At 38.7% G+C, this 16,879-nt stretch overlaps 3 protein-coding genes across 3 annotated transcripts; 2 read left to right on the forward strand and 1 right to left on the reverse strand.

The window, feature by feature from the left end:
• Nucleotides 1-3,757: 3,757 nt before the first annotated feature.
• Nucleotides 3,758-6,660, forward strand: DBE1 (debranching enzyme 1). Its single transcript, XM_048116730.2, has one exon. It carries the CDS (start codon nucleotides 4,065-4,067, stop codon nucleotides 6,549-6,551), a length of 2,487 nt encoding a protein of 828 aa, XP_047972687.2. The 5' UTR covers nucleotides 3,758-4,064; the 3' UTR covers nucleotides 6,552-6,660.
• A 1,522-nt stretch (nucleotides 6,661-8,182) lies between these two features.
• Nucleotides 8,183-11,609, forward strand: LOC125215067 (protein DEHYDRATION-INDUCED 19-like). The gene is made up of 5 exons (XM_048116373.2): nucleotides 8,183-8,558; nucleotides 8,647-8,828; nucleotides 9,483-9,560; nucleotides 9,687-9,946; nucleotides 11,054-11,609. Exons 1-5 carry the CDS (start codon nucleotides 8,495-8,497, stop codon nucleotides 11,151-11,153), a joined length of 684 nt encoding a protein of 227 aa, XP_047972330.1. The 5' UTR covers nucleotides 8,183-8,494; the 3' UTR covers nucleotides 11,154-11,609.
• A 1,044-nt stretch (nucleotides 11,610-12,653) lies between these two features.
• On the reverse strand, nucleotides 12,654-16,646 carry LOC125217154 (uncharacterized). The gene is made up of 6 exons (XM_048118989.2): nucleotides 16,205-16,646; nucleotides 14,699-14,913; nucleotides 13,621-13,795; nucleotides 13,429-13,514; nucleotides 13,263-13,354; nucleotides 12,654-13,093 (listed from the first exon to the last, which is right to left on the reverse strand). Exons 1-6 carry the CDS (start codon nucleotides 16,481-16,483, stop codon nucleotides 12,834-12,836), a joined length of 1,107 nt encoding a protein of 368 aa, XP_047974946.2. The 5' UTR covers nucleotides 16,484-16,646; the 3' UTR covers nucleotides 12,654-12,833.
• Between the last annotated feature and the right edge of the window lie 233 nt (nucleotides 16,647-16,879).

Raw genomic sequence — 16,879 nt, forward strand, 5'->3', positions numbered from 1 at the left:
GGGAAATTGGTTTCTAAAATCATGAACTTTGTCTAAAATTTGGTATTTCCCATGAACTTTGAAATTGGTATATAATATCACGAACTTTGCATTTTGTTTGGTATTTCCCACGGCATGTCTATTACTATATTTGACTAACTTACGAGGCTTTTTCATCATACTTCACACAATTAAATCAACGTGATTTTCAACGTAACTTTTTATCCTACATGTTATGAACTTAAAAAGTGGTTCAAAATATTATAAAACATATCACGGTTGCCTACGTTAAATAAGATTTTGATGAAAATATCTTATTTGAGTGAGTTTGGGAAATACCAAACAAAATGCAAAGTTCGTGATATTATATACCAATTTCAAAGTTTATGGAAAATACCAAATTTTAGGTAAAGTTCATGATTTTAGAGACCAATTTCCCTTTAAAATAATAATCTCACTACAATTTAAACATATCAACATATGCGTGGAACGTGTTCATTGCAAAGTTCTTCTGATGCAGTGGATTGTTTGATTTCAATTTTCTAGATATATTATGTACTCCTACTGCATGCCTTTGTTTAATTCTTTGTTTATTTTTTAGGTGATAAGATTTAGTTAAGGTTTATTTTGTTAGGGAGATTCAATATATAGAACAGAAAAACGGATATCTGAAAGTCGTGATAATCACTTTCAGATCAAATCAATTTCGGTGGTTCTATCAAACTTATTTGATCGGATAAAATTCAGAGAATTCAGAAAATTCATATGTGTATTCGAGATGATGAACCAAAAGAATTGATCAGATTTTGAAGAAGACGAATCGGTGCAGCTGTTGATGAAACAGTGCATCCGTTGGGAATATTAACCGAAAATAACTGATTTTCAAAAGGTTTCCGAAATTGCAAATTAGTCCTTTGACTTTCAGAAATTATATTTTCGGATGAATTTTTAATACAGCAAATTAGCCCCAGCCAGGGGCTACCGCCCCTTGTTTGTTAATTATTTAGACAATTAGTATTGTTTATTTACAAGTGCTTTTCATTATATTCTTTAAATTTAGAGCATCCGCAATGGTTAATAGGCCAGCCATTTAAAATTACGATTAAAATACGGAATTAAATTTAGACACGTATACGGGAAAATTCATTAATTGCATTTTAAAAAGTTACATAGATAAAAAAAAAGTACATGCATAATAAAGAAAAAAAACTATCGTCGTGCAGTCCTCCGTGCCCACAACTCTTCAATTATATCCTTTTGGAGTTGAATATGAGCATCCACTTGGCGCATGCTGGCAAATTCCTTGAGTCGGCCGGCTTCATCGAGGGGTACCCCCTGTCGTACACTAGGGGTGGCCGTTCCGTGGCTTGGACCGGCTTCATCGTCACTGACCCAACTAGTCAGTTGTACGCCTTCGTCTTCGACGATCATGTTGTGCAGGATAATGCAGGCGTATATTATCTCGGAAACGCATCCGACATCCCACAAACGCGTTGGGCCCTTGATTGCCGCCCATCGGGACTGGAGCACACCAAATGCGCGCTCCACGTCCTTGCGCGCCGACTCCTGTCGTTGCGCAAAGTAGGCCTTCTTTTCATCACTTGTTTGTCGGATCGTCTTCACAAAGACAGGCCACCGAGGGTATATCCCATCCGCCAAGTAGTAGCCCATATCATGCCGGTTGCCGTTGGCCACGAATGAGACGGCTGGACCGACGCCCTGGCACTTCTCGTTGAAGAGGGGAGACGAGTTCAGGACGTTGAGGTCGTTGTTCGACCCGGCTACCCCAAAATACGCATGCCAGATCCACAGCCGGTAATCAGCTACGGCCTCGAGGATTATCGTGGGGTTCTTTGACTTGTAGCCGGTCGTGTAGGCCCCCTTCCAGGCAGTCGGACAGTTCTTCCACTCCCAATGCATACAGTCTATGCTGCCTAACATCCCGGGGAACCCATGCTTCTCCCCGTGCATCTGCATCAAATTCTGACAATCTTCGGGAGTAGGGCTTCGAAGGTACTGCTCACCGAAAATGCTGATCACGCCCCCACAGAACTCCTTCAGACATTTCAGGGCTGACGACTCACCGATGTGGAGGTACTCATCCCACATGTCTGCCGCGCCTCCGTAGGCCAACTGTCTGATTGCCGCCGTGCACTTTTGGATAGGGGTGTGGCCGGGTCTGCCAGCCGCATCGTGCCTGAAGCGGAAACACATATTGACGCTCCAATGCCCTAACGATGCGCATAAACAACTCCCTGCGCATTCTGAAACGGCGCCGGAACATGTTGGTGGGAAACCGCGGGTACTCTGCAAAGTAGTCCTCGTACAGCCGCTGATGTGCAGCTACGTGATCCCGATCAATCACTGCTCGGTGGTGGACAACTGGTGGAGGAGGGCGAGGTATCGCCTGCTGTTCCACCATACGCATGTACCGCTCCATCCCGCGGTTCATGTAGGCCTCCATAGCCTCGTTCATCCTCCGTTCGTACTCCTCAGGATCCCCACCACTACCGCTACCGCTACCACCCGCGTGATCCATCGCTCGATGATGCTCTTGAACAGAAAGTTAGAGAGAGAGAAAACTCGTTAAAACAAGTGGTGCAAATGAAAATGAAACGAAAATCGCGTTTATATATGATTTAAAAAAAAAAAAAATCGGAAAACACCGCTGGCCGATCGCTAGCCGATCGGGCCTCTGCAATGGCGGCTAGCCGATCGGCCAGCGGATCGGCTAGCGACGAGCGATCGGCCAGCCCACGCCGATGCGCTCGCCGATTGCAATGGTTCGGCTAGCGCGACGAATCGGCTAGCCGGTCGCTAGCCGACCATTGCGGATGCTCTTATAGAGTGGAGTGGATATTGAGAAAATACTTTCGCATGATAACAAATAATGAGAATTTCGATATTTTCGTTGAGAAAGTAACAGACGGCATAAATTTGAACTAAAAAAAATCTTGATATTTGCAATGTTCAATCCAACTTCATTGGAATTAACATTAATCTCTTCCTCTCGAAATAAAATTGCATAGTGATAGTATAGTACTGTATTATTCAACTTGAATTAGATAGAAATATGAGGGGAATTTCATGTATATAAGTATAACTCCAATTTTGTTCTTTAAAACGCTTGAAATTAAAATGTTAATATTCAAATTACCTTTACCAACTTATTCTGCATTCCTCTTTTTCGATCCTAAATTCTACTAGTATTATTATGAATAACTTTTGGACAAAAGTATAAAACACATACTCCCTCCGTCTAAAAAAAATAGAGCAATTGGTGTATGACACGATTTTAATATAGAATTGGTAAAGTAAGAGAGAAGAAAAAAAAATAGAATTGGTAAAGTATGAGAGAAGGGGAAAAAGTAGAAAGGAGGAGAAAAAAGTACTCCCTCCATTTCTTTATAGTCGAGGCAAAACTTTTTGGCAATAAGTTTAAAAAAAATGTTGAGTGTGTTAAATAAATAGATAAAAAAGTAAGAGAGAGAATAAAATAAGAGAGAGTAAAATAGAAAGTGGGTAAAGTAGAGAGAATAAAGTACGTAAGAATAAAGTAAGAAAGAGAACTAAGTTAGGAGTATTTAATATAGAAATGACTTAACTATGAGAGAACTTACCAAAATGAAAAAACGACTCAACTAAGTGGTAAATAAAATGATGTATAGGGTTATTATTTTTTTGAAAACTTTTCTTAAAGGGTAAATGTGATTTTCTCCAAAATAATTCACCGCCTGTCACTCCAAAATGCCTAAATTGAATTTTCGAAGCCCTAATTCTCTTTCAGTTTTCACAGTCGAAGAGAGGTAGAAAAAGAAGTCTCTCAAATCCCACCTTAATCTCATCTTATCCTCAAACCACCGCCATCGCTCATCGCTTTTCCCCGAGAAGATCGACACGAAATACATCAGCCGCCGCCATGGACGAAGTGGAGCTGAAATGGAACTCAATTTAAGCTGAACGGCCGTAGCGCCGCGGTGCAGAAGTAGTAGGATGCAGTGCTAATTTAGAGAGAAAGAGCAGACATTTTGGTTAGGTCGTTCATTCCAAGTGTTTAAATTTATCAATTGTGTGTGTATTGGGATATGGCCATGCTGCTGCCAGTTCGTTATGTGATGCGATCGCATGGTTTAAGCTCCGAGGCTTCTGAATCATCTAAATTGTTCACATGCAGTTGTAAAAGAGATCAGATGTTCAATAAATTGGTTTCGAATCCTAAAATTGAATGCGTGAAACGTATTGAAAGGATTCATTGTGATCGTTCAAAACTCAAGGCATTAGCCACTTCAGATGTTTATGTTGCAAAAGCCTCGGAAAAATTAGCAACATATCGGCTTAGGACGGAGCTTGGTGGTCGATTGAAGGTAGTAGTGGAAAGGAAGTATAGTAACAAGTATGGAGTTCATGTTGAATTGGAGTCACTGCAGCTTCTTGAGGGGGAGGAGGAGCTAGTCATGATTTGGGGGCTGTTCACAGCTGATTCACAATGTTTGATGCCGTTAGATTTCCAGCAATCGAGTGTTGATGGCCAATGTGAAACTCCATTCGTGGGAGGTGCTGTTGAGTTGGATTTTGAGGCGGATTTAGCACCGTCCTATCTGTCGTTTCTACTGAAGTCTGACTCTGGTTCTGATTCAAAAGTTTCGATGATCAGAAGCCACAGGAACACAAAATTCACTGTACCGGTTGGTTTTGGTGCTGGAAGTCCTTCTCCGTTAGGGGTTTCCTTTCTAAGCGATGGATCAGTGAACTTTGCTTTCTTCTCGTGCAATGTGGAAAGTGTTGGTCTGTGTCTGTATTCAAATGCAACAGCTGAGAAACCTGCTTTGGAGATTAATCTTGATCCGTATATCAACCGCTCAGGTGATATTTGGCATGCTTTGCTGTATAGTTCTGCGCCATTTGTGAGTTATGGTTATCGCTGCAGAAATGGTGTTGGTAACAAAGAGCATCATGTGTTGTTGGATCCATATGCGAAGGTTATTGAAGGGTTTGTTTTGAATCAGCCTCTAAAATGGCTTGGGAAATTGTGTGAGGAGCCTGCATTTGATTGGAGTGATGAAGTTCGTCCCATTTTACCGATGGAGAAGATGATTGTGTATAGACTGAATGTTGCACGTTTTACCAAAGACAAGTCTAGTAAGTTATCTGGTGGCATTGCTGGAAGTTTCTCTGCTATTTCTGAGAAATCGCAACATTTTGAGGATCTTGGTGTCAATGCCATCTTGTTAGAACCAGTTTTCCCCTTTGATGAGCAAAATGGTCCTTATTTTCCCTGTCATTTCTTTTCTCCGGCAAGCCTGTACGGACCCTCTGGAGACCCGTTGAATGTTGCTAAATCGATGAAAGAGATGGTCAAGAAGCTGCACTCCAGAGGAATTGAGGTTTTGCTTGAAGTTGTCTTCACACATTCTGGTGATGTTGGAGCCCTTCAAGAGATTGACAGTTCTACAAACGCGTTAAATTGCAACCACCCGACTGTTCAGCAATTAGTCTTAGAGAGTCTACGTTATTGGGTGACTGAGTTTCATGTCGATGGTTTCTGTTTCATAGATGCATTTTCTCTGACTAGAGGTTCGCAGGGCGAGTTCCTCTCGCGCCCTCCCTTGGTCGAAGCGATTGCTTTCGATCCTGTACTTGCAGGAGTCAAGATAGTTGCAGACTCATGGATTCCACATGGTTTGGCGACGAAGGAGGTGGGGTTCCCTCACTGGCAGAGATGGGCAGAGATGAATTCAAAGTTTAGCATCGACGTGAAGAACTTCTTGAGGGGCCGTGGCCTCATCAGCGAATTTGCTACGCGTCTCTGTGGTAGCGGGGATCTGTTCTTGGCAGGACGAGGACCTTCATTTTCTTTCAATTACGTCACGAGAAATGCAGGGCTCACTCTACTGGACTTGGTTAGCTTCAGCTCTAGTACTGAACTGGAATTGGAGTTGAGCTGGAACTGCGGGGAAGAAGGAGCCACGAACAAGAAGGTTGTGCTTGAGACGCGGCTTAAGCAAATCCGCAACCTCCTCTTCACACTGTTCATCTCTCTGGGCGTCCCCGTGCTCAACATGGGAGACGAGTGTGGCCAATCCACCGGAGGCAGCCCTGCTGCTGCTGACCGGAAACCTCTGGACTGGAATGCGTTAGGGTTAAGCTTTTGCGCTCAGATCAGTCAGTTCATCTCGTTTCTGAGCTCGCTGAAGATGAGGCGAGGTGATCTTCTACAGAGGAGGAGCTTTCTCGAGGAAGACAGTATCGAATGGCACGGAAAGCAGCAGTTACCGCCGAGATGGGATGATCCAGCCTGCAAATTTTTAGCCATGACTCTGAAAGCTGATGCAGGATCAAGCTACGGTGACTTGTTTGTCGCCTTCAATGCAGCTGGTCAGTTGGAGAAAGTAGGTCTGCCACGCCCTGCAGATGACGAGACGACTTGGGTGCTTCTGGTGGACACGGCGCTTCCCTTCCCGGGGTTTTTCAGTGAGGAAGGCGTTCGGCTCGAAGAAGATGAGAAGCTGACATATGAGATGAAGTCTCACAGTTGCATATTGTTTGAAGCTCGGAGGTTGAGTTTGTCTTGACTCAGCTCTATTTATGATATACACTACCATACTACATATATAGATATTCTATGAGAGTGTGTAAATAAATGTTAAATCCATATTTCTTGTAATATAAGGTTTTGATCTATTTGAAGCATTTAGGGCTGGGGAAAAATACCGAAATGCCGAAATACCGGCCTTATCGTACCGAAAAAATACCGAAAATACCGAATTTTTGGTATACCGTGACTTTCGGTACGGTATGATACCTTACCGAAAGATTCCAGTAAGGTAACGGTATGAATTTTCAAATACCGCGGTATACCGCCCCATACCGAAATTCGGTATATACCATAAATTAAGGTATATACCACAAAAATATAAACACAATTATATATAAAATATATTTTATATATTTTAAAATTATAAAATCTACTGTGAAATATAAATATAATTATGAATAAATTATATTTAATTTATTTTTAAAATTATAAAATATAAATAATATTCTAAAAACTCTAATTTTCTATTTTAGTTGACGTTGAAAGTTAGGTATATCGCAAAAGTAAGGTATACCGAAGTTCGGTACGGTATACCGAAAATGAGGTACGGTATCGGTATGGAAATTCTTCATATTGAAAATAAGGTATACCAAAGTCCGGTATACCGAAAACTTTGGTAAGGTAAAGGTATGACTTTTTCGCATGCCGTATTTAAGGTAAGGTATACGGTATGGTGGTTTCGGTAAGGTATACCGTACCTACCCACCCCTAGAAGCATTCTCCTTCAAATTTTGAGCTATAAACCATATTTCATGGTAATGAGTCAAATTCTAAAAATTCCATTTCTAATTGATAATGATGCTATAAACAATTTATAATAATTCACCATGTATATCACAAAAAATTAAATTTGAATTTGGTGCGCAATGACCAAAGAGTTATATCAAATGTTACGTGGATAAATGACTAAACTATAATTATTTCACAATATTTTCCAAGTGTGGAAAATGACAAAGCATTTAAACAAACTTCGTATATACCTAAAGGAAATTATTACTATTTTTTACTAAATTAGCCAATTAGGTTTTCATGATTTCATTCTCGGGTTTGGGCGGCAGCTGTAAGGATTGGACTGGGCTATTTGTCATAAGATTCAATGTTATCTTCTTCACAAATAATTCTATTTTTTCTAACAATGTATACAATTTCTTTTTATTTTCTTGAAAATACAGAAGGTAAGTTTACATATATCCCAAAACATTAGTACTATTGAAGAAAAGAAATCATGAAAATCCTAAAGTAGTACATTATTCAAAAAACATCCTAAACTTTCATTGATATTACAAATAGTAAAATATGATATTGTATGTGTTTAGATTGACAAAATCCATACTATATGAGAAAATCTTATTTTCTTAAATTTTATGCCGAAAATAAATGTAATAAAAGAATAATTTTATATATCTTTGTTTTTTAGTGAAATTTGAACTTTATAAACGTGAATCAGCATGCCGTCCAAAAATTGATTAGCAAGAACATACTAAATTGTTTGTTGCAATATCTATAGTTTAGTATCTTTTATTGTTATTATCAAAATGCCAGGTCATCTTCTTTAACACTCCATAGAAGAAAAAAAAGAGAAAAGGAAATAAAAAAAAGGTGAGTGAGTAGCCATTCCACCAAACAAAAAGTCGCAGCCGTTGATGAAATAACGCGGGAGTCGACGAGTATTTGGAAAGCCCGATCCGCGTTTCTTCCAAATCGCCGACTCCTAAATTTGCCCTTTTCAACGCTCTCTCTCTTTCCAACTATTCAATTTTCCCCTTAATTTTATCGCACCTACAAAGCCAATAAACCATCCCCAAACCCTACTAAACTGCCGTTCAATTTCTCCCCTTTTCCGATTTCCGATTTTTCCACGTCGTGTGTAATTCTACTCGATTTTTTTCAGCTTAATTTGATTCATTTTTTTAATTAGACATGGCCGATCGATTGTACGATGATTTGGAGATTGCGCTGTCCTCTTATTCCATACATAGCAACGGTGAGCTTCGTGAATCGCGGTCCAGCTTGTTCGCGATGGTGATTATTTGCGCTGATTGATTTTTTTTTTTAATTGTGAATGTTTGTAGATGATTACAATGAAGAGGATGAGGAGACCGAGGGGGAGTATGAGGACGAGGAGGAGGTCAACGATGTTGAAATTGGGGGGAAATCGGAGGAACTGGCGTGCCCTTTTTGCTCCGAGGATTTTGATGTGTTGGGATTATGCTGCCACATTGATGCCGACCATCGCATGGAGGTTAAACCCGGGGTAAATTTGACGTTTTTCGCCTTTTTTTCCCTGGTTTTTGGGTGGTTTCTAGTCAACAATTTATTGCCATGCGGGAGTGCTTTAGTTGTGATGATAACTGTTGTAGCAGCAGCAGCAGCAAGAGGGAGTGATTAAGAACATGATAGGTGCTACTACAACAGTTATCATCACACCTAAAGGTACCCCTGCATGGTAATAAATTCAAGAGGGAGTGATTAAGAACATGATAGGTGCACTGTTGTGTTTTGGTTCATTATTAGTTGCAGAAACAGCTTAGTTAGTATAGCGATGTGTGTGTTTTGGGGATGGGTTTGTATTTTGAGGGTCAAGGATAAGGCTGGTTTCTATTTGAGCGGCATAGATGCCAAAAAGTGTTTCGATTGATAGTGATGAGATGATTGAGAGCTGATAGACTGGAGTGGCTTTTTAGCTGCCAATGGTGGAAGTGTGTACTTTTTTGCTTTGGAGAATGGGGGATTCTAGTAAATAGCGGATAGATATAAAGAAAAACTCTTTTTCCGTTGAAAGTATGATTCTTGCTTGCTGAATATTAGGTGGAAGTTGGGTCATGCAAGGCTTGCTGTCTTTTGGAGTACTTTTTAGTGCTAAGAGGAATATTTGATTTACCTAATATAGTGTTTCATTTGTTTCCAGATTTGCCCTGTTTGTGCTGTGAAGGTACGGATAAACATGGCTTCACATGTGATTACTCATCACGAGAGTATTTTGAAGATATCCTTTGAAATATGTTTACATTCTTCTCTTGGTTTGTTTATCGCATCTGGATTTCCTCTGTTGATTGTTGAGTTATTTAAAGACTTACTCGTTATGAAAAAGATTACCTTAACTTACTTGTACGCTCTCTGCAATAAGAAGCATCGTAGCACTCGCTCTCGTTCATCAATATATCTACTGAGGAAGGAATTGCAGGAGAAACATTTACGCGCTGTTAAGGAGTCTCCTTCTGTTGGTTCTTCCTCTAATGCAGCAGCTGATTCCATGCTTTTGTCGTTTGTCAATAGTCCTCAACCAGCTTACAGACCCCAAATCACTGAAGCTGCCTCTCCGTCTGAAGCAAGCTTATCAGAAAAAAATTCCCATGATGACTCTGCTGAGAGGTAAGCCAATGGTTTTTCATCTCAAATTTCATGTTATCGAACCCCATACAAATGAAATGAGAAATGTGATTGTTGTCCAGCAGTGAAAGAGGATCACCTTATAGCAACTAAACGGGGAAATGATTATACAAATTTTTACATAAGCTGTTAACTTTCATCTGTTTACATGTAGAGTGGAACATAGAGCTTATGCTGATTGATTAGTTATTGCTATGTACTATAATGTTTTTGATGCTGGGAAATTCATCAGTTCTACATAGTATGTTGCAGATGGTTGGAATTGGATTGAACTTGAAAAGGGTTTGCAGTTTGAAAGTAGGTTTGGGATCTTAGATGGCGGTGTTGTGTTGCATATATCCTGCATATAGTTAGCTATGTATTTAATATGGAGTTCTATCAACTAGCTTTCTGTTACTTAATGCAAAGTTGTAAAACTACTTATATAAGTAGGAGTATTTGGCATTATAGGTCATAGACAATTTTTTGCACCATTCCATCCACATACTTCGGTCACTCAGTGAGAAGTAAAACAATGTTCTTGATTGACCTTTATCCTTTTAGTTCTGGGACATTAAAAAGAGTTAGATATTGATAAGAGGTCTCCAGAAGCCTTCAAATAAAGGCCTATCTCTGTTGCTGCGTTTCTTGTTTCCCCCTTAGAACCTTCATCGAACCATATCATCTTGGTCTTGCTGGAGAACCAGTAATTATGATGAGTTTTCTTGTCACTTTGGGACTTGCAACATAATTTATTTTATTTTTAAAAGCATTTCACTAGGTGATACTTACATGTAGTTGATAAGAAATCATCTATTTGGTTTTCTCTTGCTTCAGTCACATAATTTATCTATATATTTTTTTTGTGGTAGTGAAGTTCTTTCCATAGTTGATGTTGGACAGAGCAAGCCTGTGTTGGTTGGTAGCGGTGGGATTGGACGTATCTTATTTGTACAGTATTTTGATGTTACATCAGCTAATAGGATCTAAACTATCGAACTAACATTGGTGAAGATGTACCAAGTGCAATCAGCATATTCTCCTAATGCATCAGATGTGTTTCTGATTTCAGAACTCGTAACATATTCTCTTATGTGCGTGTCATTGCAGATTTCCACCGTCTCTGTCAACAGACAGGAACAACGAGATGGCCAGAAGGTCTGAGTTCGCACAGGGATTGCTGCTATCCACCATTCTGGATGATTTGTAAAAGAGCCTGGTATGCCAAAGCTCCACTTTGTGATGCCTAATTATTGACAGAGAGGCGATTGTTGAACTCATGCACTGACTCTGCTTGTGATTTTAACCACATCTTGCCTGTGCAATTGAACGTGATCGGAGACACAAACAGTTTCTGTGGTCAGTTAGATGCAGCTCCTTATATTGACTGTGTTGGTCCGATCGTCGTGAGCTAGTTAGTGTATAGTGTAATAATGTAAGCAGCTAATGTATTGTGATAAGACCATGGTCAGCTGCCTGCTTTCTTCTTTGTAGGTTATTTTTATCAATATACATTTTCACGAGTAAATTTTAATTTGTGATTTTGCATCTGCTTCAGAGGATGACTTGGTGTTATTGTTAAAGCATTGCCTTGTAACCTTGCTCACTTTCTTATTGATTTATCCAATAATCAAATAAATATTGGCCAAGTTTTGATTTTTTTTCATTTGGGAATATCTCGAATTTCCTTTTTCTATACTGTTTGAACAATCAGTTTGTTTGAGAGATTATTCTAAAATCATCTCCTGAACTCGGGTTTCAATGGTGAATTTCTAGGCATCGGAACCATTAATATGCTACATACAATGTTACAATTTCATAGTATGTTTTTAAAAGGTGAAAGATCAAACATAGAATTTTCCTAAACTGTACAAAATTGTTACTCCCTATTAAGTGAACAATGAAGATATAATTGAAATAATTTTTACTAAATAATTGCAATGATATCAAATTTCAATCTAAATTTATAATAATTCTAATTTTGTAGATATATGTAATGTTTGAATCTTGATTTGTGATTTTCTCTTTACAATTCGTTTCACTCTGACATTCCTCATTTGGCACATTTCTATTTACATTATTCTATTATTACACTCTGGGATATATGTAATAAATTGTATGAATGGATAAAATTCAAATTATTTATACTAAGTATTTATTTATTACACTCTCGGATTATCCCCTTTTCCTCTGTCTATTGGGAGCTTGAAATTTATTACTAGTACTAATTGCATGACCAATGGTTCTTAAATCTTATTCTTATCATGGAGTATTCCTGTTCAATTTCCATATTCATTTCTCACCAAATAAAAAATACAAAAAATCCTTGTTAAAATTTTGTTTTCTTTTTTTCCTAAAAATGACCATTAACCATTTTTTCATTATCATAACCGCAATTACTCAAACCCCACATGTAGTCGTCTTACAAACTAAGTTACAATTCATCATAAAAAAAATCCAAATTTAGTTGTATTTTCCAAGTAAATCCCTATACGTGATTTTATCATGTATATTAGGATTGTATATATAGGAAGAGAATCATATAAATTATAAAGTCTCCATAAACTTTTCTAATAAAAGACAATTAAAACAATGAATACAGTATTTCCATCACAAACATCACCATCCAATTAAAAATGGCAATCAAATATGAACCAAAACTAGCAAATAGTAAACAAAATCGAAAACTAGTCAAATAAGAGCATGTATATCTAAGAGTACAAACTTACATATACCATTAACTACTCTCAATTGTATCATCTCTCCTGAATCTAGCCAAAACGCTAAATCATTATGATATTCTATAAAAGAACAATTTTTTTGTTCTTTTAGATTTCATTATTCTTTCGTTTTGTCAAGTAAGTATATAAAACTACAACATTCCAAACAGCTAGAAACACACTCCATTTCTTCTGCGGAAGTACACGCAGTCAGGTAGATCAACCTGCACATATTTAAGCCAATTCTCCGCAGCTTGCGTAAGACTTTTCTCTTGCTCCAATTCTTCAGTCCCACGTGGACCGAAAATCGACTCTTTGAGTTTGATTGAAGCGAGGGCAAAGACTGGTAAGGAGATTCTTGCAGTTGGATCAACCAAGCCATGAACAGTTCTGGTTTTCGCTTGATGGAACTTAGGTGATGCGGAGCTACCTGGATCAACAAATAGTAGTTAGCCACGAACTCTAGCGTAGGAACCACGCATTGAAAATATAATGGCACGCTTCATCACTCTCGGCTGATCTAGCTCCCCCACCCAAAAGCACAACGCCCCCAAAGAAAAACTTGGAAAAAGCATGGATATAAGAGACGAGATATATACTTTTAGACTGTGTCGATAAGCAATGGAATGTCAAAGAGGCTGCCTGTGACTCTTGCATCGTTGAGCCAACTGGAATTCTATAGATGGGATACCTGCAAAAGAGCATCATGCATTAGCCATGAAACACAGTTGCTGCACAAGAATAATACTAGTGTGAAGAACTTACCAAGCAACACAAATCCAACTTGTAGGGAGCAGATCACAGCTCTTGATTTTACTAAGCACAGGAAAAGGGGAAGCAAGTAACGACATCTGCACATGAGTTAGCAACATCTTCAGCCACAAGTCCACAATCATTTGATGGGATGGAAAACAAGACGACAGTTCAGCATTTAGAATTTTTTTTAACTAGATTCACCTTATCAGATAAGGGTCTACGGTCGTGAGGTAATTCCCTTTCGAAAAACTGAATTGAAAACTGGCCAGGTGAATCAGCATTATCAACTCTAATTAGTTGTCTTCTATTGAGATCAAAAACATATTCATCTCCTTTATCTACTTCCCAGTTGCCGCAGCCAGCACTGCTCATCAACCTACATAAATCAGCATCAGTCTCCTGAGTGGTTCCAGTGGAAATTAACTAAAATAAGAGCACATAAGAAGTTCAATTTCTTTCTACTTTTAGCATTTATGAAAATAGGTAAATACACCACATGCTATGTAAAAACCAAATGTCTCGTAGAAAGAGAAAAGGAACATACAGTGAAAAAAGATCAATAATGCAGGGAACTACACATCTACCAAACTTCCTACTACAACTATGCAGCACAGATCTCTCACAGAGCTCAACGGAATCACGAATACACATTAGGAAACCGTTTGTGCTTTACTGTGGATACAAAGTATCTATTTCCTTTTTTGCCATAAACTCATGTACAAAGATGCCAACATTATGAGGGCATACTAACTTGAATGCAAATGAAGAAAAAACTACAGGAGTCATCCTAGATTATTAACAATACCTCATTAAACACTAAGTATAATGTATCAATAAATATAACAAGCAAAAGACATTGTCACAGGTTATCAAAAGAATGCATACAAAAGACGTATCGTATCTAATGGACTATGGAAATAGAAAGCAGTCAGGGGCATTTGTAATTAAGTTCTAAATGTATGCATAATAATTTCAAGTCTTAGAGTGTGTACATGCATAAAAATCTCAAGTCCAAATTAAAAGCTGTATTTAGGTTTTCATGTTCAACAATAACACTGTAAGATAGGAATGAGGATAAAAAGAATAAGATGTGTACATAAAGATCAAACAAGTGGTAAACCAAACAGATTCTAGGACCAGAGGATCATAATTCACCACATCAGCAAAAGAAACAAAACTACCATTATGGATAAGCAATATCAGCAAGTTAAGAGGTTAGTGAGGTAAACAATAACTAGCGAATATTACGAGAACCTAGCTTGGTTGAGTTAGAACTCACGCAGTCAAAGTAGAAGAAGCCTTTGACTTATGAATGTGCAACTGTATGCCAGAGAGAGACGGAACATAGTATTGTTGGATAGGTTCTCCTCCTGGTAACAGAAGAGGTACTCCTCTTCCATACACACTCCATTCGCTAAAAGATTCCCATAGATCCTCCAAGTAAAAAAAGGCACGCGAATCCACCTTTTTCGTCTCGAATCCCCTTGCATACACCTGTCAACAAAACGATACTTGTGCAATTAATTGTTTTTTTGTCGCGTTCATTAAAAAATTTACTTCCACAAATGCAGCTAAAAACTTTTTCCGATGAATAAGCTGCCACGGATTAATTAAAATTCCAAAAGTAATAACTTTTTTCGATGAATGAGCAGCCACGGATTAATTAAATTTGCAAAAGTAACCTGATATTTGGCAATTAGAAGCTGGTTTTAAAGATCATTAAAACAGTTTTCTTCAATAACAAATCTCCGAAGAACACGTGTTCGAAACGTCTTTGGTGTCGACCTTTGAAAAAACTAACTAATTTTTCCAAAAGACCGCGAAGCTAACAACTTTTCAAAACTAATAAGCTGCCGTATACGCCAAAAAAACTCTGATCATTATCAAGAATCATTGAATACAAACTAATTTTTCCAAAAGACCGCGAACCTAACGACTTTTCGAAACTAATACGCTGGGATACACACCAAAAAAACTCTGATCATTATCAAGAATCATTGAATACAAACTCATTTTTCCAAAAAGACCGCGAAGCTAACGACTTTTCGGAAATAATACGCTGGGATACACACCAAAAAAACCCTGATCATTATCAAGAATCATTGAATACAAACTAATTTTTCCAAAAGACCGCGAACCTAACGACTTTTCGAAACTAATACGCTGGTATACACACCAAAAAAACTCTATGCATAATCAAGAATCATTAAATACAAACTATTTTTTTCAAAAGACCGCGAACCTAACAACTTTTCGAAACTACTACACAGGCACAAACAACCCAAAAGAACTCTGTACAACATCAAGAATCATTACTAACAAGCACTTTCGACAAAAGCCACAAGGCCATTGAAATTTTTTTGGAAGCTCAGCCAGGAATGACACAAGAAGCACCACCTAAAATCAAGATTTCAGAAACCACATCATCCAAACACTCAACTCTATTTGCATGTAGGCTACATTTGATTAAGTTTAAGCCAGGATCTTGAGTCCAAATAAAATTTCCATTCAATTCCAAATCACTTTTTTACATGCAAACAAACACTCTACCACAACCATTAAAACAAGCTCGCAACAAATCTTGCCTACGAATTCAAATTTCATGAACCATTTCAAGTAGCCTTCTTATCGCAAAATCTTGATTTCTTTAATCAAACGGAACACTAAAAACACATAGAGATCTAGTTTTGCATGCATCATCACAATCCAGTTATTCAAATAGCGATTCAGGGTTTCAACTCCAAATTTAGCGAGATAAACATAATCAACACGCTCCTGTGCATACCTCCGGCGAAAAACGCGCCTCGATGAACGGAGCAACCGATTCCATCAGACGATCTAAGTTGGTAACAGAGCGCGGCACGAACAATGCAGGAAAAATCGACGAATCATCTCCATCGCGCGGCTTCTCCTCCGCCTCCGCCTCCGGCTGCATTTGCCGCTTCTGCTGCTGCTGCTGTCGAACCAGTAGCTGCTGCTGCTGCTGAGCCAGCCTCTCTCTGCAAGCCCTGTCTCCGCCATTCCGATGCCGCGGAGCCCCTCCGTGACCTCCCTTACCAGGCATCACTCTTCAATTTCAGGCTCAAATCGAGTGAGAAAAGAAAAATTGAAAAGTATGCCTGGTTATTTATACGTGAATTAGTTGCAGAAAAAGCGTTTTGACTTGAGAGGAATTGCGATTGAAAGGTTGAAGATGTGAAGATGTGATTGAATTCAACTGAATTTGGGAACTTTTATATTTTGGTTTGAAGGTTTTGTTAGTAATATGCAAAGGAGGTGGAAGGTTTACGACTCACTACTCCGTAGCCTGCTTTTGGATTGTTTCTCAGCCGGGGGTACTTTTGGAAATGGAGATATTAATGAAATTTGGTGGGAGATACAACAAAGCCATTTTCGGCTGCCAACTTTGTTCCATTCATGCTAACGCGATATAGTCAATTCTCCACCTGCGATTTCACGG

This window comes from Salvia hispanica, chromosome 3, assembly GCF_029641045.1.
Source record: "Salvia hispanica isolate PSC_SH4W2 chromosome 3, Shi_PSC_v1, whole genome shotgun sequence".
NCBI lineage: Eukaryota > Viridiplantae > Streptophyta > Magnoliopsida > Lamiales > Lamiaceae > Salvia > Salvia hispanica.